Source organism: Cyprinodon tularosa, unplaced genomic scaffold (assembly GCF_016077235.1).
Source record: "Cyprinodon tularosa strain WSP-4 unplaced genomic scaffold, ASM1607723v1 ctg11, whole genome shotgun sequence".
Lineage (NCBI taxonomy): Eukaryota > Metazoa > Chordata > Actinopteri > Cyprinodontiformes > Cyprinodontidae > Cyprinodon > Cyprinodon tularosa.
The window spans coordinates 3,895,191-3,921,603 of NW_024037893.1; the positions used below are offsets into that span (position 1 = coordinate 3,895,191).

Here is a 26,413-nt window from a genome sequence, read left to right on the forward strand (position 1 = left end):
GGAGGAGGGCTTTCATTTGGGCCAGCTCAGTAGTGAGATGATCCACTCTCGTGGACAACCTCCCTGCATCGGTCCGTCTAGCACGCTTTGTCGGTACCGAAGGTGCGGCCACAGTAGATCGTTTGCACAACGCTTTCTCCATCGGCAAACGAGCACGCGGCAAAGCGCCAGCCCAGTCGGTAGGCTGCTCCAGTGCAGCCAACCGATCCAGTCTGACCGACCGGGGCATGACGCGACAGTTGGGGCAAGCGTCATCTGACAGCGCCTCCCGGAGATGTTCCACACCGAGGCAGGAGGGACACAAGTCATGCCCGTCATCGGGCTGAAGTGGAGCCAGACAGGTCGAGCAACATAAACTATCCAGCATCATACTGCTGAAAGGCGTGATCAGCCCGCTACCAAGGACAAGTCAACACGAGCAGGAAACGCTACTGGCGACTCGATTATTAACTAAAGATGAACTCAGCACGAGCAGAGACGCCACTGGTGAGTTTAGGCAAACAAACTATAGAAGAACCCAACGCAAGCAGAAACGCTACTGGTGGGCTTAGGCAAACAAACTGAAAACAACTCAGCGCGAGCAGAAAGGCCACTGGTGAGTGTAGATAAACAAACTATAGAAGAACCCAACGCGAGCAGAAACGCTACTGGTGGGCTTAGGCAAAAAAACTGAAAACAACTCAGCGCGAGCAGAAACGCCACTGGTGAGTGTAGATAAACAAACTATAGAAGAACCCAACGCGAGCAGAAACGCTACTGGTGGGCTTAGGCAAACAAACTGAAAACAACTCAGCGCGAGCAGAAACGCTACCGTGAGTCAAAAGAGCCACAAAATTAACGTGGCAAATCAAAGCGAACAGTAAACTACTGCTGAGAAAAGAACGAAAACTTACCAGTCACCTCAGATCTGGTAAGGTGAAAGCAGCTTGTGCAGCCCCTGGAGGGCGAGACTTACCCGCAGCTCCGACCAAACCCGGTCACGGGGCTACCAGCAACAAGCAGCCAGAAAACTAGTGGTATACACAGAAGCAACCAGCTTCACACGACCACACTCCTGTACTCAACACACCTGCGTGCGAGAAGAACAAAAGGGATTGATTGCCGGGTGTCACGTGACTATATAGAGTCACGTGGGTCCCCGGCAGGTCACAGCTGACTTTGTTGTCATTAATACTCGACCTGCGCATGCGCATGAATGATCATTCAGTGCTTGAAGCACCGCCTCTGGCGGTCAGTAGGGATGAAATAGAACCAGGGAACATACATGAGGCTCAGTGGATTTTGTGCAAAAAGCAATTCAAGCTCAGAACGATGGGAATTAAGGCAGTGGAGTCGCATGCGAAGCACGAAACACAAAGCGTCAAAATCGAGTTACCGAGAAACAGCCGGTATTTCTCAGTTTAGTTCCACCCTTGTCTCTGCAACGCCTCCACTTATCACCAAATCAAACATGCTAAGAAAACGATACAAAGAAAAATAGCTGCAAAAAAGACTTAGCACTGGTTATGTTGTGGCTTTAAAACTGATTTGTTTTGTTCCCTGCTAAAACAAAGTTTGTGAATTCAGTTAAATAATTGTTCAAATATATCCATCATTTGTGTGTTTTTAGCTTTTTTCCTGTATGGGAAGCTTTTCAAAATTTGAAACATTAGTGCAGTGGTTTATGTTAAATTTTTATTTCAAGTGGCATTAAAAAGTCTTAAATTTAACTTGAATTTAACTTGCCTTTTGCTGTAGGAACCCTGTGATGTGTTTAAATCACTGCAGGTTATATTGAATAAATCTTGTCAATGCATTGCTTTCCACTGGCTTGGCTTTACAATTCCCGTTTTATGAGTTAATTAGTGTGTGCTGTGAAGTAAAAGAAACTAATATTTGCTTTTAATTTTTTGTAGGATCCCTAAAGAAACTTCAGCAAACCTGAGAAACTTGCTTTTGGGGCTTCTACAGAGGAATCATAAAACGCGTATGAGTTTTGGTAAGGTTACGCCTTTTTAAGCTCTCGTAGTTATACTTTAATTATGAAAAGTGTTATATGCATTTTTTTTACAATTGCAGAGGAGTTCTTCCAGCATCCTTTCCTGGAGTCGAGTTCGCAGAGTAAAAAATGTGCGTATCATGCTTTTCAAACCATCACCCTCTGTTTTGGCAGCAGCGAAGCTCTGCTAACACAAGCATGTCTGTGTTTTTTGACAGGTTCACCCTCCCCTGTGATTTCCTACACCAATTCTGGCTCAGGCAGCTCTTGCAGCAGCTCCTCCACATCTCAGCTCGCCTCGCCTCAAGTATGTTCTGTGTTGGACAGAAATGTCGCTGTAAAATGTGGTATTGAGTAAAATTTGCTTTATAGAAACACATGAGATGCTTTTATTTCCCTGTGGTTATCAGAGAAGCGTTGATCAGAGATGTTTTAGAGATGCAACCTTACAGTGGAATTTCTTTTTATGGTTTCTGGGTCAATTAGGCAAGGCAAATTTATTTGTGTTGCACAATTCAGTATAAAGACAATGCAAAGTGCTTTACATGATTAAAATATAGGAAATAAAGCAGAATCAAAGCAAGTAGGAAAAAAAAGATTTAAAATGCAGAAACAAAAAAGAACATTGAAAACCTAATATTTGATTGTTCGTGGGAAAAATAAAATGATTCCTGCAAAAACAGAAGCTGTTTTAAAGAATCTTCCAAAAAAGGGAAATCCTCCCCATTATTGATTATAGGTATCTGTAGTAATAAATGAATATATCGAAGTGTCTCTGATTTATTCCTTTACTTTCCGTTTCTTCTAAAGGCACAGCTCAAAATAGAGAAGTTGCCATGTTACAAAATATTGTATTTTTATATGCATAAAAAACTCAGATGCAACAGATGTGTCCAATATGATACTTGAAGCTCTGATTTAATGTGACTATGACTTTTATTCCAAAGGCCCAAAAGAAAAACTCCCTGCAATGCAGCGTTTCACAAAAGACTTGGGAAAATAAACTTGGCATGAAAGTTTGCTGAAATCAGCCCAAACATTTTCAACCGACAACAACGAACCACAAAGTCTTAAAACTCCCCCTAATCCTCAAAGTATGACTAATTACTCATAATTAGCACAGAGTCCACCTTTTTTTTTAGTAGTTTGATCTGTTAAGATTTAAACTAGGACTGATACTATCGGGTTGATCGTGATATATCGATTATTGAAATAATCATCAGCTGATTTAGTAATCGAATAATCTTTAACTGGAGTATAGAGACTAAAACTTAACTTTAGTTGTCAGAGAAAATCCCCTCAGAGCAGTAATTGTATATTTTGTTTATGAATTTGGTATTAACTTTTTGCATTTAAGGTAAAAAACATTTTCAGTTGTTAATATGTTCTAGGGGTGGAACGGTTCACAAAATCCACGGTTTGGTTCGGTTCACGGTTTCGTGGTCACGGTTTTCGGTTCGGTTCGGCATATGTTGATTGTTACACTTTTATCCACAACTTTCTTTCCGCCGTCATCGTAGGTCACTCTAAATGCAAAGTGGTCCCATACAGCAGACCTATAAAGTGCTGCTGGCGCGTCTTCCAACTCCTGTTCTTTCCCACTTGCCATACCCACACAATTCTCCACAACAACTGATTTTTTTCTGCTACACCCGGCTACGCTGCTTCGCTTCTTCTTCTTGTTGTTTACTACTGGTGGTTGGCTTTGGTCGCAGTACCGCCACCTTCTGCTCTGGAGTGTACACGCTTCGCCTATGAGAAAAAGGAACAGCACATGAACCGAACGCAACACACGCGAACCGAACCGAGACAGACCGGATTTTTTATTTTTTTTTAACTGGATCGGCATTTTTACATGCTTTGCCGATATGCATTTTTTTGCCAATATCGGCATCCGATCCGATACGTGGATCGGATCGGGACAAGCCTATTTTGTGCCCCTTTTTAATTTTTTTTAATTATTTCTCAGCATTCCGATGGAGAACTTCACCAGCTTGAGGCCAAAGAGCCGAGCTTGCCGACACACCAAACCACTGGGTTGCAGTGCAAAGCCAAAGCCACTCGAGGCAGGAGAAGCCCACCGCCGTGTGTTGAAGATTACGTCATGGTGCCAGCTGAGCTTTCCAGTATGACAGGTGAGCATCCATGAGTTCATATATTAGTTTATCAATTTCACCTTTTTTTCCCCTCTGCTGGTCTGATTTGATCTGTTCCTTTTGTTTTGTCTTCTGTTTTTTAGCGGATTACATAAGTGAGTTGGAAGATGGGTCACCCACTGAAATATGCTTGAAAAACAATGGGTGAGTCACCCTCATTGCTCACGCATCTGACTTAAAATTGAATTTGTTATCGTCTGGAACCATTACGCATGTTTATTCTAACAATCCTTTCAGGAGGTCTCAGCTGACCAGGCGAGGTTCTGCATCCTTGAGAAGGACAACATTACCTCCTTCCCTGCTGCATTCTCCCTCTAAGCCTGTTAGGTAAAATTAAAATGTGCAGGTCTCGATCTTTCTTCATTTGTTTTTATTTATAAGTGTTAAATCAGTCCTTAAATCAGTCTAACCCCATACTCCTTTTTATCACACCCAGCAGTCCCGTTACCTTAAATGGCTGCAGCCCATCGGTCCCCATTCCAGTCCCAACCCAGATTCACAACTACCATCGTATGGCGCAGAACCTGCACCCAGTCAGTGCGGCGCCCCTGCAGTGTGGACGCCGTAGAGCTTCGTGTCCAGGTGTTGTTTCAAACGTCCCAAAGCTGGCAAAAGGAGGAGCGCAACCACAGCAGTCCTCCCCACCAGGTAGCCAATCAGATTTCTGTCTTGTTTTCTTCCTGTATTACGAGCCATTTTCAGAGATGGCAGATAGCATGTCTTTCATGTTGTTAGTTATCAAACCTTGGAATGACAACTGTGTGCCTATAGAGGAAATTTAGCTGCTTGTCTATTCTTAATGCACCTTTTCCTCCTTCTTTGCACCTTCTTTAATTACTATGCCAATATGTGACCAGTGAATTTCTCAGCTGTGAGATCAATAAAGCTCATCTAATCTAATCTAATCCATTATTATTGTAAATGGAATTTTTAAAAACGCAATCTAGAAATGAAACTTTAAAAAATGTAATAAAAAAGATTTTTTGAGTAACTTCGCTATTTTGTTTTTTACTTTTTCTTTCTTTTTTCAAATATATATATTTTTTAAATAAATAAACATACATTATATTATCTAATTAAACTTTTCTAAACAGATTTTAGGTTTTTTTATTTCTGTTTTTCTGATTGAGTTTAACAAATTGCATTCTTTTTAAATTGTGTTTTACAGATCGCACTCTTTACTTTCTGGTGGTGTGCTAATCTCTCGAGTTATGAGCTAAGATGCATTTCTGTCGGTCTGCATAGATGTTAAAAGCAACATTTTTATTTGTCAATACTTGCATCAAGAGCAAGAATCTGTATTGGGCTTAAAGTCAACAAAATGTGATCTGTTAAACACAATTTTAAAAGAATGTAATATGTAAAACCTCATCTAAAAAAACAGCAATTTAAGGAAAAAAGGTCAAAAATATAAAATCTGTAAATAAAAATACAAATTAAATAAAAATTTGATATGAAAAACTAATTTTAAGAATTGCTTGAAATGAAAATATTTGAGAAAACAGCATAATTATTCTAAAAAACTATTTTTTCTTTTTACTTTTTTCAGTGTTTTATTTCTGGATTTCTTTTTTCTTTTTTTTTTTTAAAAACATGCTAAATTGCATTGCTAAATATCCAAACAAAATGCACTCCATATGCTGTACACCCAGAGGATACACTAGGAATGCATACCAGCAAAACAGGAGTGAAAATAATCAAGGAATCTATCCCATCTTTATTTGGAATAAGTGGGGTTATCACTTCATGTTATTTCTTTGGATTTAGAGTTTGAAGAGCATTTCATTTGTGACGTTTCTTCTCAAACGAATGTATATAACTGCAATGAACACATTTTACCCTGTTTTGTAGGAAGAATAAAGATTAAACTGGGTAGGTGCAAAAAACAACACAATAGCAGGGGCATTTTGTTTAGAGGGGATGTTTAATAGCTCAAAAACACAAACCTTGCTCCCTCTTTTTCGGTGGGAAAGATCGAATACGTGGCGACAGAACTAATTTGTGATTCCTCGGCTCATTGACTGATAAAATCTTCCCAGTCTGACAACCTGACGCTCATCATGAAGATTGGGAGGGGAAAAGAGGCTTCATCTAATAAAGATAATGATATAATAAGAGGTATTTGATACTTTTTGCTTTAGTTGGAATGACCCCTAAGGCCTCTGAGCAGACTCTCCCGCTCAGCACAAGAACTGGACAGCTGACTGCTTCCCCCGATGGACAGGTCACCGCAAGCCACAAGGTCAGCTAATTTCCCAAAATAATGCACATCATTTTATCCGTTTCAACCACTTTCCCAACATCCACCCATCACTCCTCTTTCGTGGCACATGTCTGTTTTTATTAAGGATTATTACATAAAAGAAAAAAGATGCTTCTCTATGCTACGTTTTTGTCGTTAGATGTTTGAAATAAAGCAGAAATTGAAGAGCTCACGGGTTTGTGCTAATTTATGCATCCAAACATATGTTCCTAACATTAATCTAATCTATCTTAATAGACACACCTTCTGGCTAGAGAAAGTGTGTTTTTATGTATCATAGTAAAAAATAAAATCTTCCACTTTCTAAGAATCGTCGAGCAGAGCTGAATTTATTTTTTGGATCTGATCCCTGACTAAATGTCTCAAACTCTTTCTCAAATTACTTGAGTTACTCCTCAAAAGGCAACTTCTTATTGCTCGGTTCAAATACTGTGTTGGAAAAGTTATTAAAACTCTTTTTCTTTTTTCCTTTTACAGGAAAATGTTCAACCCAGGAAGCCAAACCGAACCAGGACAATGTCAAACCTGCAAGTCCTTGATCAATCTCCTGCTTTCAACAATAACATCAGCAGGAAGTCGGCCAATAAAAAGGGTCCCTTTAAGAGGTAGAGCGCTGTTTGAAAACATTTTGATTTAAAAAATTAAAGAAACAATGAGATGTAACTAAACTGAAAACCCCATTTGGAATAATCATTCATCAGAAAACATGTCGCACAGCAAGGTGTCTAATCTGCTTCAAATGTTCAGATCCCTCAGCACCGGCAGGCTCTCTGACATGCTCCTGAAAGCTGCCTTCGGAGCCAATCTGTTTGAAGAAGAACGTGATCGGGACTCCAGCTGGGAGAACAGCACTGACACGACAGGTGAAACATCAAACGTTACGTCCACATACATAAGCTTCCAGCAAATTCACTCAAATACCGTCTGCCATATCGGCACATTTTCATTTGATGTGGTCCATTTTGGCCTCCTGTGATTCAGTTTGTTCCTCTTTTAAGTGTTTCTACCATCTAATTTAACCCTCTTTTTAACCTCTACAGCTCCACCTACTGGATGTTATAAAGTTTTTCAGATCTCAGACAGCCCACCTCCTATGATGTTTGCTATGGGTTCTCCATCACTGGGTGAAAGCCCCCCTGATGCTGTGGTTTCCAAAATGCTCTCATGTAGGTGTTTTCTTTTCTTCCTTTTTAACTATCCTATTACAGGGTTTCCGCGGGTCATTAAAAATCATTGAATTATTATTTTTATTTTTTAAATTAAGGCCTTAATTGGCATTAAAATTCATTAAATTTGATAATCGTGGCATTAATGCTTCAGTAAAGAAGCTTGAGCCGGAGAAAAGGCTAGAGAATGTGGAAAAATTCAAATTTTAACCAAAGTGGCGGGAAAACGAGGAGCTCGGGACATGGCTGCAGCCTGTCCACGGTGAAGATGACAAAGGATTTTGCCCTGTGTGTGTGTGTGTGTGTATATATATATATATATATATATATATGTATATGTATGAGAGTCATGGGTACTTTTTGATGGCATTACATTTTTTTCTCAGCATTAAAAAAGGATTAAAAAGCATTAAATAAGAGTTACTCATCATGTATAAACCCTGTATGAACTGATTACTGTATCTGTTTAGCCTTCTCTTTGGATAGTTTGCCACATGTTCATGTGTTGTAACTGCTAACAATGACTTCAGATATCCTGGCAGCCATCTTTATGGCAGACCCACTTATTTGTAGGTTAGTGAAGTTTTCCTTTTGCCTGACTTGCAGGCTCTCCCACCTACTTGAACTCTGGTTGGATGCTGAACGCTTATCCTCTCCAGAGAGGAAGTCGCCGAAACAGTGAAACAGAAGCCATGGACGCCATCCCTCAAAGTGCTCTGATCTTCCAGCCTCCGGAGCTCCCTGAAGACACTCTGATGGAGGTAAAGACCAATGAAGAGGACAGATTCTTTTAGAGCAGATTCATGAGGAGTTTTGCATCTAAATTTCCGGTCTTTACTTGTTTTCACAGCAGGCTCATACTGATGCTCTGAGTGATCTACGGTTCACTTTAGCCTTTGTCACCTGTGTTATGGAGTTGGCTTCCTCAAAAGGCCCAGTACTGGATGACTTCTGCAGTCCTGATGTTTCCTTTTTGGAGCAAAGTGTTGTTGCCGATCAGATCAGCCTTCTGAGTAAAGAGTGGAGGTAAGAAGCAAGTTATATCAGTGAACAGAGTCTCTACCCGGGTTGAAAATGGTTCCCTTCGCTAGGGATCATTTCAATCCTCCGTGGGGCCCTTGGCAAATTTTGACAACCAGGGCCCTCTATTTCTGCCACAAACAACAGCCCGATGATCAGATCAACCAGACACCCGCTATAGTATCATTTTAGCTCTAGCAGTGCTGTTTACAACTAGTGTTGCACCGATACCAGTATCGGACGGGGCCCCGATACTGCCCAAAAATGGTGGTATCGGCGAGTACCAACAAATAGAGCACCGATACCATTTTGAGAGCCATAAGTTTATTCAACTATTGTCCCCCATTCCAGGTAGGCAATAAAAAGTTCTACTGGATTCACTTTGGATTAGATTTTTTCCTGCTTCACAAAGGTAGGCAGCAGCTTGACAAAGCCATGATGGCAATTATTTTACATTATTATGGTATCGGTATCGGGGCCAAAAAATGGCATCGGCGCAACACTATTTACAACCCTCTAATTGTATGCACGATCTAGTGTCACGTATTTTCACGACTATAAGGCGCACATAAACGTCTTTTTTTCCCCCTCAAAATGTGCGGTGCGCCCTTTGGTGCGGTGCGCCCTATGTGTGTTGCAACTGCGACTTTTGAGACCACCTCATTGAGGAGATGATGAAAGAGTGGCTGAATGTAAGGAGACCAGGTGTTTTTTTTTTCCACTCATCACCACACCATCGCTGTTAATCTGACTCCATGCGTGCCCATCTCACAGCTGATGTGAAAAACATGGTGAAACAAATTAATGCTGTGCTCGCTGTGAACCGGACGCAGCAGGTGCAGCAGAAGCAGCGAGTTTACATGCAAAGTCAACGGTTGACGAGCGTATAGACGCAGCAAAAGGTCCCGAGCTGCTGCCCGAGATGGAAAAAATTGAAGTTTTGCTGCTGGAAGCGCCGCATCAACGAATCAGAGAAGCTGATCTGGGAGCTGACAGCGAGACAGACACATCGCTCTGATGACATATGATTTTAAAGCAAATGAAAGGGCTGGATGGATGAGGAGATGATGAAAGCGGGGCTGAGGCAGGTGTATGTGAGGAGACCAGGTGGTTTTTTTCCACGCATCACCATCGCTTTTAATATGTGACTCCATGCGTGCCCATCTCACAGCTGATGTGAAAAACATGGTGAAAAAAAATAAACGCTGTGCTCGCCGTTATCTCGGGGGTCTGACAAAGGAACTTCCACCGCTCGACATCGGTGTGAACCGGCCGTTCAAAGTAAGGCTGCGAGCGGCGTGGGAGCGATGGATGACAGACGGAGACCACAGTTTCAGGATAAGTGGAAGGCAGCGCCGGGCAAGTTACGCCACCGTTAGCGGATGGATTGTAGATGCTTGGACTAACGTGTCTGCTGGCTCTGTTGTTCAAGCTTTTGCAAAAGCCGGCATTATTTCTGAGGAGCCGCGCTGCACGGAAAGTGACTCTGACAGCGAAGAAGGGGAAATTGGCATGTCTGATTTAGCGCAGCTGTTTAATTCAGAAACAGAGGATGAGGACTTTGATGGGTTCGATTAATACTTTGTAATAAATACATGAATAAAGCACAAACATACTCAGTTTTGCTCCCGCTCTATTTTTCTTCCTGAAAACTTAACTCAACAGCAGCCTCTGGGCGGGTCTCCTCCTCTTCACCGCGGTGGCTGGCAGGTGTTTTTTCATCTAAATAATCTAAATCTTGCAGCTATATTTGCTGTGATCAGTGGGAATAAAGTAGTTTTAATATGTTTTTTAAGTGAGAAAGTCCACCTGAAAACTTAATAATTGCAGTCAGTTCATCCAGATTATCTATTTCTGTCGGAGGCGCTCAGACCCCCACATACTAGCGGTGCGCCGACAGTAGAAATCCCTTCATCAGCAGCCTCTAGGCTGGGCAGCCTCCGGATTCATGCAGTGGCTGGCAGGTGTTTTTCATCTAAATAATTTAAACTGCAGGCACCAGGATACCGGTAATAAAAGCGAACATATTCTGTCGGCAGGTTTCAGGATTTTAAGTTAATTTAGGAGTGATCACAGCGCTGTGTCATCTGCGATGTGTCTGTCTCATGGCCAGCTCCCAGGTTTGATTAATACTTTGTAATAAATACATGAATAAAGCACAGTCATACTCAGTTTTGCCCCCGCTGTATTTTTAAATACGCAGTAGAGCTATTTAAAGGTAGTAGAGGACATGTACCTGTATATAAAAAACGCGCCCTATAGTCCGGTACGCCTTATGTGTGTGTTAAATACAGAAATGGCACACATAACTGAGACTGCGCCTTTTAGTACGGTGCACCTTATGGTCGTGAAAATACAGTATACAGTTTATTTATGTGAATGCTATCCAGTGGTTGGTACATTTAGGTTCTTACTGCAACAGTGATGTGCAAAAAATAACCGGTATTGCAAGAACATAAAAAAAAATAAAATTGCAGCGATAAATAAACATTTCTGTACAAAAACAGACATAAATCAATCAAATAAAAAATAAAATTCAGACTTTTTTTTTATCCAAAGTGTATTAATCTGGTCCTAAAACTACAGTGGCTGGGAAGTGCAAATCAACAATACAAAATCTGAAACACTTTTAAAAATCTTGAAACAACTTTACATTTGAGAAAACAAATTTACAACAAACGAAACACTTTTACAAATCATAAGACAAATTTACATTTGAGAAAACAAAATTACAACAAACGAAACACTTTTACAAATCATAAAACAAATTTACATATCAGAAAACAAAATTACAACAAACGAAACACTTTTACAAATCAAAAAACATATATATATATATATATATATATATATATATATTTTTTTTTTTTTAAGTGTATAAGTTTGGATTTATATATTTCTAAAGATATTTTGATATTTTAAAAAAAGCATAATTCTATCATGAAATTGTGTGTTTTGCTTCTATGTTTATTTTGAAATTGTTATATGTGCAAAAAAACAACAAAAACAACAACAATAAACATAACTAAATTGTTCATGGAGGGCCCCACTAGTTGTCCTGGGGCCCTAAGCATAGTTTGCCTATGCCATGGGCCAGCTCTGCATTCGCTGCTTGAATCAAGTAAAGAGGTTAAACTTTATATCCATTATCCATTATCATATTTTTATGGTAATTTAGGTGTGTTTTTATAAAACGATTAAAACAAAAAGTTAAGATGGAAAAAAATTTTTATTTTTATTCTTATTTATAAATGTTGCATCAATGCTATAATGCCAGGCATAAATGGACCAGTTTAATCAACATTTTCTAGCAATCAGATCTATGATTAATATCAGAATTACAAAGAAAGTACTTTTTATTTCATTTTGTGGAGAAAGATCAATTCCAACTTTGAAGGTGGTCTCAACATATTTTCAACATGGAGTTCAGGAAAAGTTTTACTTTCAATAAAACGTAGAAGTCAGCTAATCACCGCCCTAAAGACGGAGGATGCACATAGAAATCATGTGAAAAATTAAAGGTTAATCTGTTTTTAGGGCTGTGCATTATCAGGTGTGCATTATTAATTATTAGGATGTGTAGATGCTAGTAGTTAATATCAAGCCAATTAGGACTTAGAACTAGAAAGTTATCACTTCAGGTGCATCATCACTTCTGGATTTGAGCTCTGACTTCCGAGACAAATCAGTCACAGCATTAGCCACTTTTTTTACTTTTTTCATTGAGATCATGTATAAATATCAGGCAAGGAGGTTATTTAAATGAACTTTTGTCTCCATATTTAATTACCGTAGCTTTATGTTTGTAACTCTCCTCTTCTTTAGCTAATATTGTTTTTGTCTTTTTCCAGCTATGCAGAACAGTTAGTGCTGTACATGAAGGCTGAGGAGTTTCTATCTTCTGCGCTGCATTCTGCAAAGGAAAGCATTAAACAAGGCCACCTCCAGACCTCTTCGTCTGTCAAACAAGGTGAGAGTAATACCATACTCATACATGGGAAAAGTCCATCACGAACAATCAGAGTAGCAGAAGTTGAAATAAGAAGAATTGTCTTTAAGCTTTGTTTTGAACTTCTACACCTGCGGCCATATGTAATAACCAAGTAATGTGCATACAAAAAGAATGCTTCTGCTCCTATTAAAAGCTTTCATAGTCTTTTTACAAGGCTGTTTATTTGCTGTTAGAGATCTTGGAATAATTTAAACAAATCTTTTAGATGCTTCAATTTGGGTTTTTAACCTTTTAAAGCCAAGTGTATAATATTTGATACCTGAGTTTTTGAAACCTCTGCATGTCAGTGTGATGTTTTTGTTCTTGAAACCCTGACTTACATAATCAGACACATGGGGTAGTTTTGATAAAACATATAAATGATTATATAGAAATGCGTAATGTATCAAAACTGATCCAAATAAATGATGTAATTTAACGTTTACAAAATGTATATTTTTATTTCATTTGTCAGAAAGTTCAATGACAATTCTAATTTTGGAAAATTAGAATATTCTGTCAATTATTTCAAGGGTTAAAGGATATATCAGATATTGAAATTAAAAACCAAAAATCCCTTCATACAGTGATCAGGAAGCTCAACAACTTGTACAAGTGCTGCGTGACCTACTGCCGCTCCCTGAACGACCGGCTCCAGACCTTCTTGCTTGACAAACAGAAACTCATGGATCGCTTCAACAGCCTCACTGCAGAGAAGCTCATCTATGGACACACTGTGCATATGGTAGGTTCACTTTAAAGTGTTTAAGCTGATCTCTGATCATAATCTACCTTTTTTACATCAATTAGGCCTGCTTTTATCCGTGCTTCAAATGTTTGTGTTTACTATACTCAGATACAATCTGCTGCTTTGGACGAGATGTTCCACTATGGCGCAGCATCAGTGCAGCGCTATAACAAAGCCCTTCTGCTGATGGAGGGTCTGTCCCGAATCATTACGGAGCAAAAAGACATCGATAGCATTGAAAAATGTGTGTAGACTCTCATTACCACTATACAATTGATCACATTACTAAATTAGACCTTGTATTGATGCATTTCTCATGTGTTCATTGTTTGTTTTACGTTTTTTAGGTAAGAAGTGCATTGAGCGACGCCTTTCCACTTTGCAGACATAGTGGTATTCATTCTCCCTGAACAGTTCATACAACACACAAGCACTTTGATCAAATGTAGGAGAAATGACCACAAGACCACATGTTATCCTACTATCCAGACTGTACCTGTAGCATCACACCAAAAAAGGCATGAAAGTTTTTTTCTGTGTTCAATTCTTATGTTTTGTGTGATTTAGTGTGCTGCTTTTGCACATAATTGTAAAAGGAATGTGTTCTTCAGAGTGGGCTGAGGTTGTTTTTTTTTTTCAAAGAGGTTGGGGTGAGGGTGTAAACTGTTTAGAATATCTTCATGAATGTCAGCTTGCAAGCAGAAATTAATATCTTGGATGAAATGACCAAATATAGCGTGTAAAAGAATTTACCTGTATTACTTGGTATAGACAAATGAATGTAATTGAAACAAAAATAGTATTTTAACCTAATAGAATAAGTGCTTTATGACTGGTAATAAAGACTAAATCTTGCAATATATAGTAAAATGCACTACATGTCCTTTTGAAGTTGAGATTTTGTTTGAAAAAACACAAATCTGTTTTTCTCAGGTAGTGATGCAGTCATTTAGATTTTTGCATGTAAAAATCGCTCATATTTCTGTGCAAATTATTTTATATTTGTGTTAATGTTGATATTTTTGTGGTTTGTTTGGATGAATACAAGTTTTATTTGTTTTTTTTTTTGAAGAGTTTACTGTCTTCTAAGACAAGTCTTTAGAAAATGATATACTAAGTATTTTGTGAAAATGGTTTAAGAGATGCTTGCTGGAGTTTACTCAGTTACCTTTTTGTATTTTTTAAGAATGTTTGTGAAATTTTTGAAAAATGAATTGTGACACTGTTAGTGAGTTTGAACAATGTAATTTATTATCAAAGATAATAAACGGGTTTTCTTCATAATGCTGGTGTTTTTGGTATATCTTTATTTATAAAGTATGTCAATTTAAAGTGTAGTCTTCAGAATCCCATACATATTCTACACTTAATTAAAAACTTTAGATGTAAAGAGATTTCAGTTATTTTTCGTTTCTTATTTTCGGGACGTCACAGTTGTTTGACTTCCGGGTCACAGAGGGTCGCCCCGCCGCCATGTTGCTGAATGAAATTATCCTAACTTCAAAACATTAAAAAGCGGCTAGCGATAGCAGTTGATAGTATTTAATGGAATAACACTTATTTATTATTTTTGACCTATTGCAAACATGACTTAGACCTCATGAAATTAACACAGAAGCCTCCTTGCCGTGTAAGTATTCATATTCAAATGATTTATTTATTTAATCAGCGGCTCTGGCCTGCTAGCTACATCAAGCTAAACGCTAGCACGCGCTCCGTAGAAACTGTAGTTTTAAACGCGGAATGACAGTTTATATTATCATAAACGCTTCAGCAAAGCAGTACGTTTTTATCATAATGAATTCATTATAGTCTAAGAGTTTGCATTTGTTTTTATTTTGTAGCTAACGTTTTTATTTTCCTTCGTAGCATTAAAATATAGCGTACGCCCCGGAGCAGTCAGTGATGTGAACGCTCATCTTGAACACAGCTGTAGAAATTGTAATTAATGGCTGCTATTATCTATTAATTTACACACAAAAGCCTTGTCTGGAAATGCGTGTTTGTTACTGTACATTTAAAAGTGTAACAGCGATCAAGTCGTAGATTTCCTAACGGTGCTTAAACGCTGTGTATTGACTATACCTCTGATTAAATTCCCATCGGTATTATTATTATATTTTGGGTTAGTGCATCGCCTTTGTTTGCAAAGCATGTAGTTATAGTGTGAGAGGCGTTTTTGCTACTGTGCTTGCATGGTAATACTACGCCAATGCGTGTTTTAATAAAAACGTGTTTCAAAGTTGTTGTTTTTAAATAAAACGTCCCAATTTGGAAAGGCCAAATTAACAGTTTTCAATTTACATAATTTATATAATGTCTTAATAATCGTACTTATGTTGTATTTTATGAGTGGTTCGACGCATATGTCATTCTCAGCAGTAGCGGCTAATATTGTTGATTATTTCTGGGTAAAGCGTAATGTTTTTGAAACTTTTTAAAGTGCTTATCGGGTGATGTATGCCTTGATTATTAGATTAGTGGGAAAGTGTGACTTAAAGCAGTAAAAAGGTAGTATAATTTAAGTTTTAGTTATTCTTCTATTAATATGTTGCCATATTATATATTTTATGTTGCCATATTATATATTTTTTGGCAAATTATGAGACATAATGTTTCTAACGCTTAGCTCATACCACATCAGTATGGATATACTGAGTGTTTAAAAAATCATGATCTGAATAAAAGCATTTCTTTTATTTCTTAAAGCAGCCTGCCAAGTATTTTTTTCCAAGCAGGCTTTTACCTAGAAATATTTAATTGGGTGTACCTTGGTGTATCACATCTTTAGGCTTTGTGCAGAGTAGTGGGCTCAATGTTGAAATTTAGACTCTCTGAAATGCTATATCCTTCATTTTGAGGTGGAATGCAGCTTACTTTTTGTCTTTGTTACAACACTACTTTTGTCCTGATTATGGGAAGTATGTGTGCTTGACTAGAGGTGGAAATTTCTAGAGGTGAATGAATTAACCACTAGAGGTGGTTAATTCAAACAATCAGAACATGTAATAAAAATAATAATTGAACTTTATTGATCTCACATTGGAGAAATTGACCTCTGCATTTAACCCATCTCTTGGGGAGCAGTGGGCTGCCATTGTGAAGCGCCTAGGGAGTTGTGTGGGGTTAAGGGTCTTGGTCAGAGGCCCAGAGTGTCAGTCTGTGGGAGTGGGGCTCGAACTGAGAAGCTCAGGATTCCAAACTCTATGCACTAACCACTAGGCCGCCACTCCCTGATTGCCAATGCTGCATCCACACTGCGATTTGAGCAGCGAAAAGCTCCTGCTGCTTCATTTTAGATGCGTGTATACATTAAGGTGTGTAAAGTGTGTACAGATCATCTAATGCTTCTACTGCTCCTTTGTTCAAAGGCTGAGAGTGGCTTTTTTTTCCAGAAAGTCCACCTACTAACATTGTCTGTGCAGTCAGTTCATCCAGATTACGATCCTGCCTAAAAATATTAATTCGCTGTCAGAGTCGCTCAGACCCCCCACATACCGGCGTGTGCCCTGTCACTGGGAATCCCACAACAACTGCCTTATAACCTAGCGCTGCAAGCTGGATTGTCACAAGATCTGAGTTTTCAGTCTAAAACAAATCAATCTTGAAAGTCTCCCTCTAATACGTCCGTCACGTAACAACCAACAGATCGAACCAATGACTGACAGCAGTATTTTTTGGGGCGGAACCAGCAATTGCTGCTTGGAAATTTTGAGCATTTGAGCGAAGTTTACATGGGCAAATCATGGCCTACAATTTTTCATTTTTTTCGTAAAGGTTGTACATTGTACGGCCGTACGCATTGCTAGCCAAAAGCCTGCTTCCAAGCAGTCCCTTACGATTAGATGTAGCATATTTACAACGCATTTTTTGTGATCATCCATCCATCCATCCAATATCTGACACGCTTGTCCATAGTGGGGTCGCGAGGGGTGCTGGTGCCTATCTCCAGCAGTCAGTGGGCGAGAGGCGGGGTACCCCCTGGACAGGTCGCCAGTCAATCGCAGAGTTTTTGTGATCATTTTGTCAGAAAACATTTATCAAGTAGCCCATTTAATTCCAGCTGTGTAGATTATTTGCAAATTTTGAAACAGGGCAATAGTAGGGTGCCAAACCAGATATTTGTTATGTGGTAAAATCAATTATTTTTTCCTGTTCTCCCTCCATAGGTTGTGTTTAACAGTTTAACGCAATGCACCATGGAAGTGGATCGCAAAATATCCAACGACAGCTCCAAAAATCCAAGTCTGTCTCTGGGTCAGAAGCTGAGGAGCAGCAGCAGCAGCTGTCCATGGCAGCTACACAACCACAAGCTACAATTAGTCACCCTCAGTCTCCTGTGACCACCTTTTCCTCCGCCGCCAGCCCTTCAGCCCCTCAGTCACCCAATTATCAGATAATCATGAGTCGGAGCCCAGTCACAGGCCCAAATGTGAACATAACATTGCAAAATGTGGGGCTGACTGCCAATCAACAGATCACTCTGACCCCACTCCCCATCCAGAACCCAGCATCGCCGGGGTTCCAGCATAGCACATCTCAGTGGAGGTTTGAGCATGCTCCTTCCTCCTACATTCAGGTCACCTCACCGGTGCCCCAGCCCATTCAACCCCAGAGTCCCACTCAGCATAGCCCAGTCTCTTTGCAAGGCGTCACAAGGCCAGGGGCTCCTACTGCAGCTTTGGGAGTACGTGGACAGAGCCCTACGCGATTCGTTGAAGCTAGCATGATAGTGCGACAAATCAGTTTAGGCGGCCAATCAGGAGGAGGCCACTTTGTTTACCAGGAGGGAACAGGACTTGCCCAGATCGCCCCAGCATCTGGTCAGGTGCAGCTTGCTTCTCCAGGAGCACCAGGCTGTGTGAGGGAACGCCGGCTCTCTCAGCCTCACTCTCAGACTGGCGGCACCATCCACCACCTAGGACCTCAAAGTCCTGTTGCCACTGGCACAACACTCCCCACCCTGGGCAGCCCCGGACACATCACCACTTCCAGCCTACCTCCGCAGATCAGCAACATCATCCAAGGACAGCTGGGACGGCCCATGGTCTTTGAGAAGACCGCTCAAGGTGTGGTTACAGGAGTAGGAACCACCGCTACAGCGACGTTCAGCATCCCCTCCTCCATTCCACCCTCTTGTCCATCCCTTACTAGTCCCACACAGGGCATCAACAACAGTGCTCTGGCACCCACCGGTATGGCTGCAGCTTCCATAAAGAAGCAGGCTCCCAAGAAGTTGGAAGAAATTCCTCCTGCTACTCCTGAGATCGCTCAGCTGAGAAAGCAGTGCTTGGAGCACCACACCAAGAAGATGGAGAGCCTGAAGGAGATGTTCAAAGAATACATGGTTGAGCTTTTCTTTCTGCAGCATCTTCAGGGGAACATCATGGACTATCACGCTTTTAAGAAGAAACATTGTCATCCCTTAAACACTTACCTGAGGCAGAATGACTTGGATCTCGATGATGACGATGAGGAAGAAGAACAGTCGGAGGTCATTAATGACGAGGTATCATAAGAGCTTGTTTGTAATGTTAGATTTATTCATTGAAGATGCTTTAATGGGGAGGGCAGAGATCAGAACTAGGCAGGTTTTTCCTTTCATTTCCTTCTGTTTGGTCTTTCTTATCTAAAATATCCCATCGTTTTGTTTAACGTATAGACTGGCAGCCTTTACTTTGATGCACTTATTTTTTGTTTATTAGAAATCTGATGCATGTGAAGGAAAATAATTGTGCTTATTAGACAAGATTGCGGTGAAAAGCAGAGGGCGAGGAAGAGTCTGACTGGCAGACCTTTTACTGTTATCGATGTGTGAATTAGACCCATTTACGTTGTGCTCTGTTCAATTCTTTGCCTTTTTAAGGTAAAGGTTGTTACTGGAAAGGATGGCCAAGCAGGGACACCAGTTGCCATAGCAACGCAGCTCCCTCCCAATGTTTCCGCTGCTTTCTCTGTCCAGCAGCAGTTTCAGGTGAAAAAGGAGAGATTTATTTTTGACAAAAACAAACGAATTACTTGGTTATTTTCCTTAACTGTGTTTGAATTTATTTTTCGTCGGGTATGCCCAGCCTAATTACCAAAGACGTTGTTTTGCAGGGACATCAAGGGGCAGCCTCAGGCACCATTACAAACCCTGGAGACATGGATGCCTTTAAGAGGCAACAGACTATGGTGCAAACAGGTAGGGCAGGAGCTGTAGACCCCTGTGTTGCTGATGTTGCTTTGTTTCCCCCCCCTCCCCGTTTGCTTTGTTTTTGTTTGTTTTCTTTTCTCCTTCTAATTGCTTCTGCTTTTAGATATTTGGCATCTTCTTCTAGCGCTCTGTGTTGACGGTTTAAAGGAGGAAAGAGAGGTGACCTGTAAGGTCTTGAGAAGGTCACTGCTCTGTGCCGGGTGCCTTTTTTGCGTTATGAGGGTATTGTGTGTTTTAAATCCCAGATCAGGCTAAGAGGCCCCGGATTGACGTTGGTCGACATGGGCTGATTTTCCAACATCCTGGTGTAGCTCCTTTAGGATCACCTGGCGTTCCGCTTCAGCAGCTAATGCCAACCGCGCAAGGTAGGAATGCTACCACCAGGCCGATGTGTGTTCTGTTCGATGCTGCTGGATCTAAGCCCTTCCTGAGACTAAGGAGATTTTTTTTTTTTAAAAGGGAATCCCAACATTTATCTTCTAAAGCAGCAGCATCAAAATTAATCTGGATTTCTTATCTGGAAGTTCAGGCTTAGCTGTACCAGCACCAGCTGTCTCTGTCAGGATAAAAGGGGAAGAAGACAATCCATTTGTGAAGAAGAGTAGCCACTCAGTGGGAAGATGCCATGTCTTCAGATTTTTTTTCTCCTTTTTTTGGTTTTCTTGTTGATCACCTGATCATATTTCATCCGTTCTTTTCTGAAGTTTGTTCCTATTTGTCATTTTTGTTTGGACAGCCCTTCCCATGCTGACGGATTGTCATCTGTTTTGGAGGTGGATCATTGAAAGTGGGAATCCTTTGGGATTTTTTTTATCACTTTACAATGGGACTTGCGTTTTTTCTCCCCCATTGTAGGAATCCACCTGACACTTTTGGTTTCCCATTGCCATGTGTTTACGATCCGTCTCCCATCGTCCATCTCTGTTTCCTGTAATTTGGATCCAAAGTCATCTTTCATCAGTCTCCAGGATTGTCTTTATCTCATCTTAATTTTTGGTTGGTTTTCTTCCATTCAACTCATGACGTTTTGTTCTGACTTGGCTTCTTTCCCTCAGCCTAATTAAGAGGGGAATAATTTGGAGAAGTTTTGTTCACGGCACAGGTTTTTGCGATTGTGGTGATGTGGGTGTGTCAGGGCCAGGTGTTGATGGCGTCTAGGCAAGGTGATGTCACGTGCAGGGAGGTAAGGCAGGTGCTGCTTTAGTGTGCACAGCTCTGCTCAGGCCTGCTGTCTGCAAAACCCCATGTGTGTCCTTTTGCTCACCTCTGTGCTTTGTCTTTTTGTGAGGCATCCAGATGCCTTGGTTTCTGCACTTACATCGCTTCATGCATGCTAAACATATGCTGTCCTTGTGAGTGTCCGCTCTCTTATTTATTTCCCCTTTCTTTTTGCTGTCTTCTTTTAATTTTTAGAAGTTCTTTTCATGTTTTGTCTATTATTGCATGTATAGTTTATGTTTCTCAGTCCCATTCTCAGCATTTGAAATGCAATGTTTTGGTTTTTGCATTAATCAAAGTAGTGTTTCATTTGAGAGACATGTAGATTTTCATATTGATTTCATTTCTTCTGTAATCATTTTGCTGTATGAGTTTCATTAGTTCTGCTCTGATCATCAGGCAGTAGTACTCTACTGTTAATGAATACATTTAGTTCATTAAGCAGAGGTTTAAAGAGCTCTGAATTCTAAAGTGCACACAGCCGTTTAAAAAAAAAAAAAAAAACCTAAAAGATTTACATTTAGGTTTTAAACACTTGCCTTCTACTCAAGGGTCTCTCAAATAATTTTAAAGGGAAACTACTAAAATACAGGAAAAGGCTTCTGTGAAAACTTTAAAGATGCAAATATTTCCATTGTGGCTTATATTAAACTGTTTTTTCTTTGTTTTGCTCTCTTTACTGCTCCTTTTGTTCTATGATTTGGTTGCCATGTATCCAGGCGGTATGCCACCTACTCCTCAAGCAGTCCAGCTTTCAGGACAGAAGCAGAACCAGCAGCAGTACGACCCATCCAAAGGACCGCCTGTACAGAATGCAGCCAGCCTGCATACCCCTCCTCCTCAGCTACCTGTCAGGTTGCCTCAGGGCGCCCTACCAATGGCAAGCATACCCATGGCCCTCTCTCAGCAGGCCCAGTTAGTGGAGAATTCAACCCATTCGGGTGTGCAACTCCAGGGACAAGTCCAAGTGCAGGGAGGTGGTCCTGTGCTGGCTGCTGTGAACCCCCTCACACAGCTGCAAAACCAGCTGCAGCAGCAGATGCAACCTGGGGTTCACGTTCAGCTGCAACCTCAGCAACAACAGTCCCAGACAATTCTTCAGCCTGGACAAGCGGTCAGTATGCATGGAATCATCATGTCTTATTATTAATTTTCATTAATAATTTCAGACCTTAATTAACATATTTTGGAAGAACGGGACAGATTTCAGCTATTATCACATGGTTCATGTATCTGATATCGTTCTCATAGCCAAATTTACCTCAGAAAAACTTGGTGTGAAAGCTGGACCCAAAACTGGGCTACCATTATCAAATTGTCCAAAATTGTATGAATTGTCTAAGTGTTTCACATTTTTCATAATTTTTCATCTTCCATAGACGGTTGCACTTGCTCGGCCTGGTACTGATCCAAACCAGTCTGTTCAGAGGATTATGACCAACTCGGTATCAATAACATCTGTGGTTCCCGCCCCTGCACCTGCTACCAATTCGAATCCAGCTCCACACTCAGCAGGTTCGCTCCGTCCTCTTGGCTCCAGCATCAACCCAGGAACCCCATCTAAACTGACAGGAACCAACGGAATATCTGCTGTCAAGACCGGAGCTTTCAGCCAAAATCCAAGCGGTCAGTGCCCACAAGAAGGTTCCCAGGATAAGCAGGTTGAGCAGGCCAAACTGGTGAGTTTATGGTTTTATAAAGATGTAGGTAATGAAAAGTCTTGCTTGTTTTATACTAGGGATGCACGATATAATCGGCCCCCTATCGTTATCGGCCTGTATCGGCCTTAAAACTGAATATCGGACATCGGCCACCCCACCAATATTTAACCCGATATTTGATCAGCTTCTGAGTTTCTAAAGTCTAAAAAAATAAATAAATACTTCTTCTTCCTCAAAAACTTCTTTTTTACAGACTTAAAAACTTCTAAAGACGAGGGAAAAAATATTGATACATTAAAATATGACAATATCTTCATATGCTGATATATTGCCATGTAAAAACACCATATCAATCTCTTTTACTAATGAAATATTGCTATATGTCATCGTTATGCTACGAAATCCCCCGAAAATTCACGACATTTTTATATGTTGATATATTGACGCGGTATCGATCTATTTTACTAACAAAATCTCACAAGAATTTGCAAAATATCACGAGAGTTTGAAACAGAACGATGAAATTTCACGAGATTTCGAAAGTAAACTAGATCAATACCACGTTTTTAAAAATCAATTTGATATCAGCATATGAAAATATATTTGAGTATATTATTTTTAAAGTGTCAGAAATGAATAATAAAACTGCTATTTTCAATGACTACTTATTTTTGTCCAGCTTTAACATCGGTATCAATATCGGTTATCAGCTACATGACTTTTAAAATATCGGCATATCGGCATATCGGATATCAGCCAAAATCCCAATATCGTGCATCCCTATTTTATACGCATAGGGTTTGGCTGTTAGCAGAAGTGTAGCACATTAAACTACAATCTTTTTTTTTCTGTTTTTTTCTGTTAATTTGACCGTGTAATAAAAAAACAAGAGCTAAAATAATAATTGAAATAATCGTAGTCATTGGATTATTGAAATATTTTCAATAATAATATATAACAGGAATTCACAGACTCTAAAACATCCCATTTTCTGAAAGAATACCCAACCAGTTTTGACTTAACCAGCAGTTAAGTCAAGACTGTACAAAAATTAAAAAAAGCTCTATATTTAAGGTAAAAAATCTTCCTTGTCAGTTAGCATCGCCTCGATCCAACTCTGTTCAAAAATACATATTTTTTTCGGTTGATTACTGATCAGGTAATTGAAAAAGTAGTCAATAAATAAACAAAATAGCAAAATTAATTTAAAATGTGACATAAAAGTTGCTGTTTCTTGAGGAGCATCAATTTACTAACAGTGTCTCTGTTTAGATTATCAAAAAATGATTGATTGCTAAATTAATAGACAGCTGCAGTCCTAGTTTATGTGATGATTATGTGGTCCTCTCTGTACTACAGGAGAGTCAGGTGCACCAGCGCATCTCTGATCTCAGGAAAGAGGGTCAGTGGTCATCCAGCAGGCTCCCTAAACTAGTGGAAGCTTCACGCCCAAAGTCCCACTGGGATTACCTTCTGGAGGAGATGCAGTGGATGGCTGCAGACTTTGCTCAGGAGAGAAGATGGAAGGAAGCTGCTGCAAAGAAGGTTTGGCACCGAACAGATTTTGAGGAATTTGCAGAAAAAATGAGGGTAACGGCAGTAGAAAATGTCTCTCTGAACCCGTTCTTTGTGCCTTTGTTACAGCTTGTTCGTACTTGTGCTCGTTACCACCAAGAGAAGAAGAACAGTGAAGAAAGATCACAGGAACAAAGGGAAGTTCATCTTCGTCATATTGCCAGTACAATTGCTCGAGAAGTTGAATTCTTCTGGTCAAACATAGAGCAGGTAAGGGTTTATTTGGCCACTCTTTCCTATTATTTATGCATAGTGGTGTTTTTTTTAACACAGTTTTACTCCGAAGGTTGTGGAAATTAAACTCCAGTTTCAAATCAACGAGAAGAGGTTCAAAGCACTTGGCTTACAAAAAGCAGCAGGTAGGTCCCATTTAATAAACTAATAAGCTCAATATTACATGATCGTAATACAAAGGAAATAATTGATCAGATAAAAAGCTTTAAATTATTCCTTTTACAATATAACTTTATCTCAGAATTTTCCAAAATATCTCACCTTTAACTATGTAGTAAACTGGCTTCTGACTTCCATTCCAGTATCTGGTCAGTCATCAGGGGAAAAAGTTGATAGAACGGTAAGTGCTGCCCTGACTCTTAATTATCATATATCTCTTCTTGGAAAAACTTCTTAGTTTTACATTTATGCTTTTCTTTTCCCACTTTATAGGAGGGTGGTAACTCTGGCAGAAAGAGAAAAACAAGTTTTTCCACAGTAGATGAAGAGGGTATGTTTTTAGTGTTACATGGAAAAAATAAATAAATAAAAGCAGGACATTTATAGATTACTCAAAGACTAAATTCTTTTAGTTCCTGACGAAGAGGGCACCATAGAGGAGCAGGAAGTCATGGAAGGAGACTCGGACCACAAAGCAGAATTGATCGACCTTGCAAAAGATGGTATGTGATTATAGTTTGTTTGTTCTTCCTAAGAAAATAAACACATTTCTAAAATTGTCTTTTCAATATCATGAGAGAGATTAAGACCCATTGTCACTCAAAATATTGATAATACTTTCAAGCAGATATTCTTCTATACACTTAGATGGATTGTAACAAAACTAATGATCAACAGTTTGAATTAGGGATCAAATGTTCTGCTTTTGGCTCGGATGTGGATCACTGTTGATACATTTACAATCTAGAAAAAAACTTTAGTGAAATATTAATAGTTTTATGGATAAATATTATTTAATTTTTTTCATTTATCAATAAAAACAGTTTTCTCTTCCTAATTAATACATACTAGTCGTTTCCTGGGAAAAAAATTATTGGTTTACTGTAGGGCCGCAACTAAGGATAATAGTTTAATCCGTCCCAATTTTTTTTTGATTAATAATTGTATAGCCAAAGGTTCCTTAAAGAAGATTTTACGAAATCAAACAAGGTGAAACTAAAACCTATCCACTTGAGGAGGCTGGAAAGAGCATATTGACAGACGAAAAAGATTTATTTTTATCTTAAATGCAAAATATTCATACTTTTTTTTCAATATATATATATATAATTTTGGCTAAAGGCATGTTTTAAACTCCCCATACTCCAGTTAACAATTAATCCATTATTAAATTAGCTGATGATTGTTTCAATAATCGATTAACCACGATTAATCTTTACTTAGAAGATTTATTAGACAGTATTGTCAGACATTAGATCCTTTAATGTATTGTGTTGGCTAGAGTTGTTCACTAATGTACTTTCCTAAATATGTTTAAAAAAGATACGGTATGGTACGTTATGCTGCTATAAAATTACAGCTCATATAATTTCTTTTACATATGATATAGAAACTGATATATTTGCTAATGTATAGTTCTTGTCACACCGTTTTCCCTAAACTTAAAAAAGGCGTAAATAACCTGGAAGAGGGTAACTGGCAACTTCTTTTTTTTCTAAATCATTCTTGGTAAATTTAGATTGTTAATTTTCAAAGAAAAGAAGAATAACTGCTGTTTACAAGCAATTAATCTTTTTCCAGACAAGTTCATTAAATGCATCATCATAACTTATTATTTTAAAGTAATTTAATTGAATTAATATACATTCTTAAATCACGAGCAAAAGTAAAATAGTCCGTTTTAAACTCTTAAATATTAGTTTCAGTACCTCTAGAGCAAAGTCAACCTCTGGACTACTGCTGCTAAAATAAAGCAACTAGTCCCGTGCGAGTATGAAATCATGGCTGCAGGAGTCACTGGGATGTTTCAGGCCAAACAAGAAGCTTCCTTGTTTTCTTCTTCCTTTTCTAATCTTATTTCTTTATTCCATCCTAAAAAAAAACATGATAAACATTGTAATCGATAAACATTGTAATCATTCAACTGCAGGCCAAGACTTATTGCGATCTTAAAAAAAGTGTTCACTTCTTGCATATACAGGTGCTGGTCATAAAATTAGAATATCATGAAAAAGTAGATTGATTTCAGTAATTCCATTTAAAAAGTG

At 39.3% G+C, this 26,413-nt stretch overlaps 2 protein-coding genes across 10 annotated transcripts in view; both read left to right on the plus strand.

Moving 5' to 3' along the window:
• ulk1a (unc-51 like autophagy activating kinase 1a) overlaps window positions 1-14,606 on the plus strand; it is a 31,201-nt gene extending 16,595 nt beyond the window's left edge. The window contains exons 10-26 of one of the 2 annotated variants that reach the window (XM_038296321.1): window positions 1,896-1,978; window positions 2,059-2,109; window positions 2,197-2,285; window positions 3,948-4,113; window positions 4,218-4,278; window positions 4,372-4,461; window positions 4,571-4,782; window positions 6,276-6,376; window positions 6,875-7,002; window positions 7,145-7,260; window positions 7,438-7,563; window positions 8,170-8,324; window positions 8,414-8,589; window positions 12,435-12,553; window positions 13,162-13,319; window positions 13,431-13,566; window positions 13,670-14,606. In XM_038296321.1, the coding sequence (XP_038152249.1) occupies window positions 1,896-1,978; window positions 2,059-2,109; window positions 2,197-2,285; window positions 3,948-4,113; window positions 4,218-4,278; window positions 4,372-4,461; window positions 4,571-4,782; window positions 6,276-6,376; window positions 6,875-7,002; window positions 7,145-7,260; window positions 7,438-7,563; window positions 8,170-8,324; window positions 8,414-8,589; window positions 12,435-12,553; window positions 13,162-13,319; window positions 13,431-13,566; window positions 13,670-13,713 (2,011 nt within the window). In that variant the 3' untranslated portion in view covers window positions 13,714-14,606. The remainder of the gene's footprint in view (window positions 1-1,895; window positions 1,979-2,058; window positions 2,110-2,196; window positions 2,286-3,947; window positions 4,114-4,217; window positions 4,279-4,371; window positions 4,462-4,570; window positions 4,783-6,275; window positions 6,377-6,874; window positions 7,003-7,144; window positions 7,261-7,437; window positions 7,564-8,169; window positions 8,325-8,413; window positions 8,590-12,434; window positions 12,554-13,161; window positions 13,320-13,430; window positions 13,567-13,669) is intronic. The other variant, XM_038296330.1, reaches the window with a different exon arrangement.
• A 172-nt stretch (window positions 14,607-14,778) lies between these two features.
• Window positions 14,779-26,413, plus strand: part of ep400 (E1A binding protein p400) — a 44,966-nt gene continuing 33,331 nt past the window's right edge. For 5 of the 8 annotated variants that reach the window (XM_038296341.1, XM_038296349.1, XM_038296356.1 and 2 more), the window contains exons 1-13: window positions 14,779-14,952; window positions 17,492-18,831; window positions 19,189-19,296; window positions 19,422-19,506; window positions 19,764-19,883; window positions 21,456-21,850; window positions 22,116-22,415; window positions 23,757-23,942; window positions 24,042-24,182; window positions 24,259-24,331; window positions 24,509-24,546; window positions 24,639-24,696; window positions 24,779-24,868. In XM_038296341.1, coding sequence (XP_038152269.1) covers window positions 17,515-18,831; window positions 19,189-19,296; window positions 19,422-19,506; window positions 19,764-19,883; window positions 21,456-21,850; window positions 22,116-22,415; window positions 23,757-23,942; window positions 24,042-24,182; window positions 24,259-24,331; window positions 24,509-24,546; window positions 24,639-24,696; window positions 24,779-24,868 — 2,911 coding nt within the window. In that variant the 5' untranslated portion in view covers window positions 14,779-14,952; window positions 17,492-17,514. The remainder of the gene's footprint in view (window positions 14,953-17,491; window positions 18,832-19,188; window positions 19,297-19,421; window positions 19,507-19,763; window positions 19,884-21,455; window positions 21,851-22,115; window positions 22,416-23,756; window positions 23,943-24,041; window positions 24,183-24,258; window positions 24,332-24,508; window positions 24,547-24,638; window positions 24,697-24,778; window positions 24,869-26,413) is intronic. The other 3 variants (XM_038296372.1, XM_038296363.1, XM_038296380.1) reach the window with 3 other exon arrangements.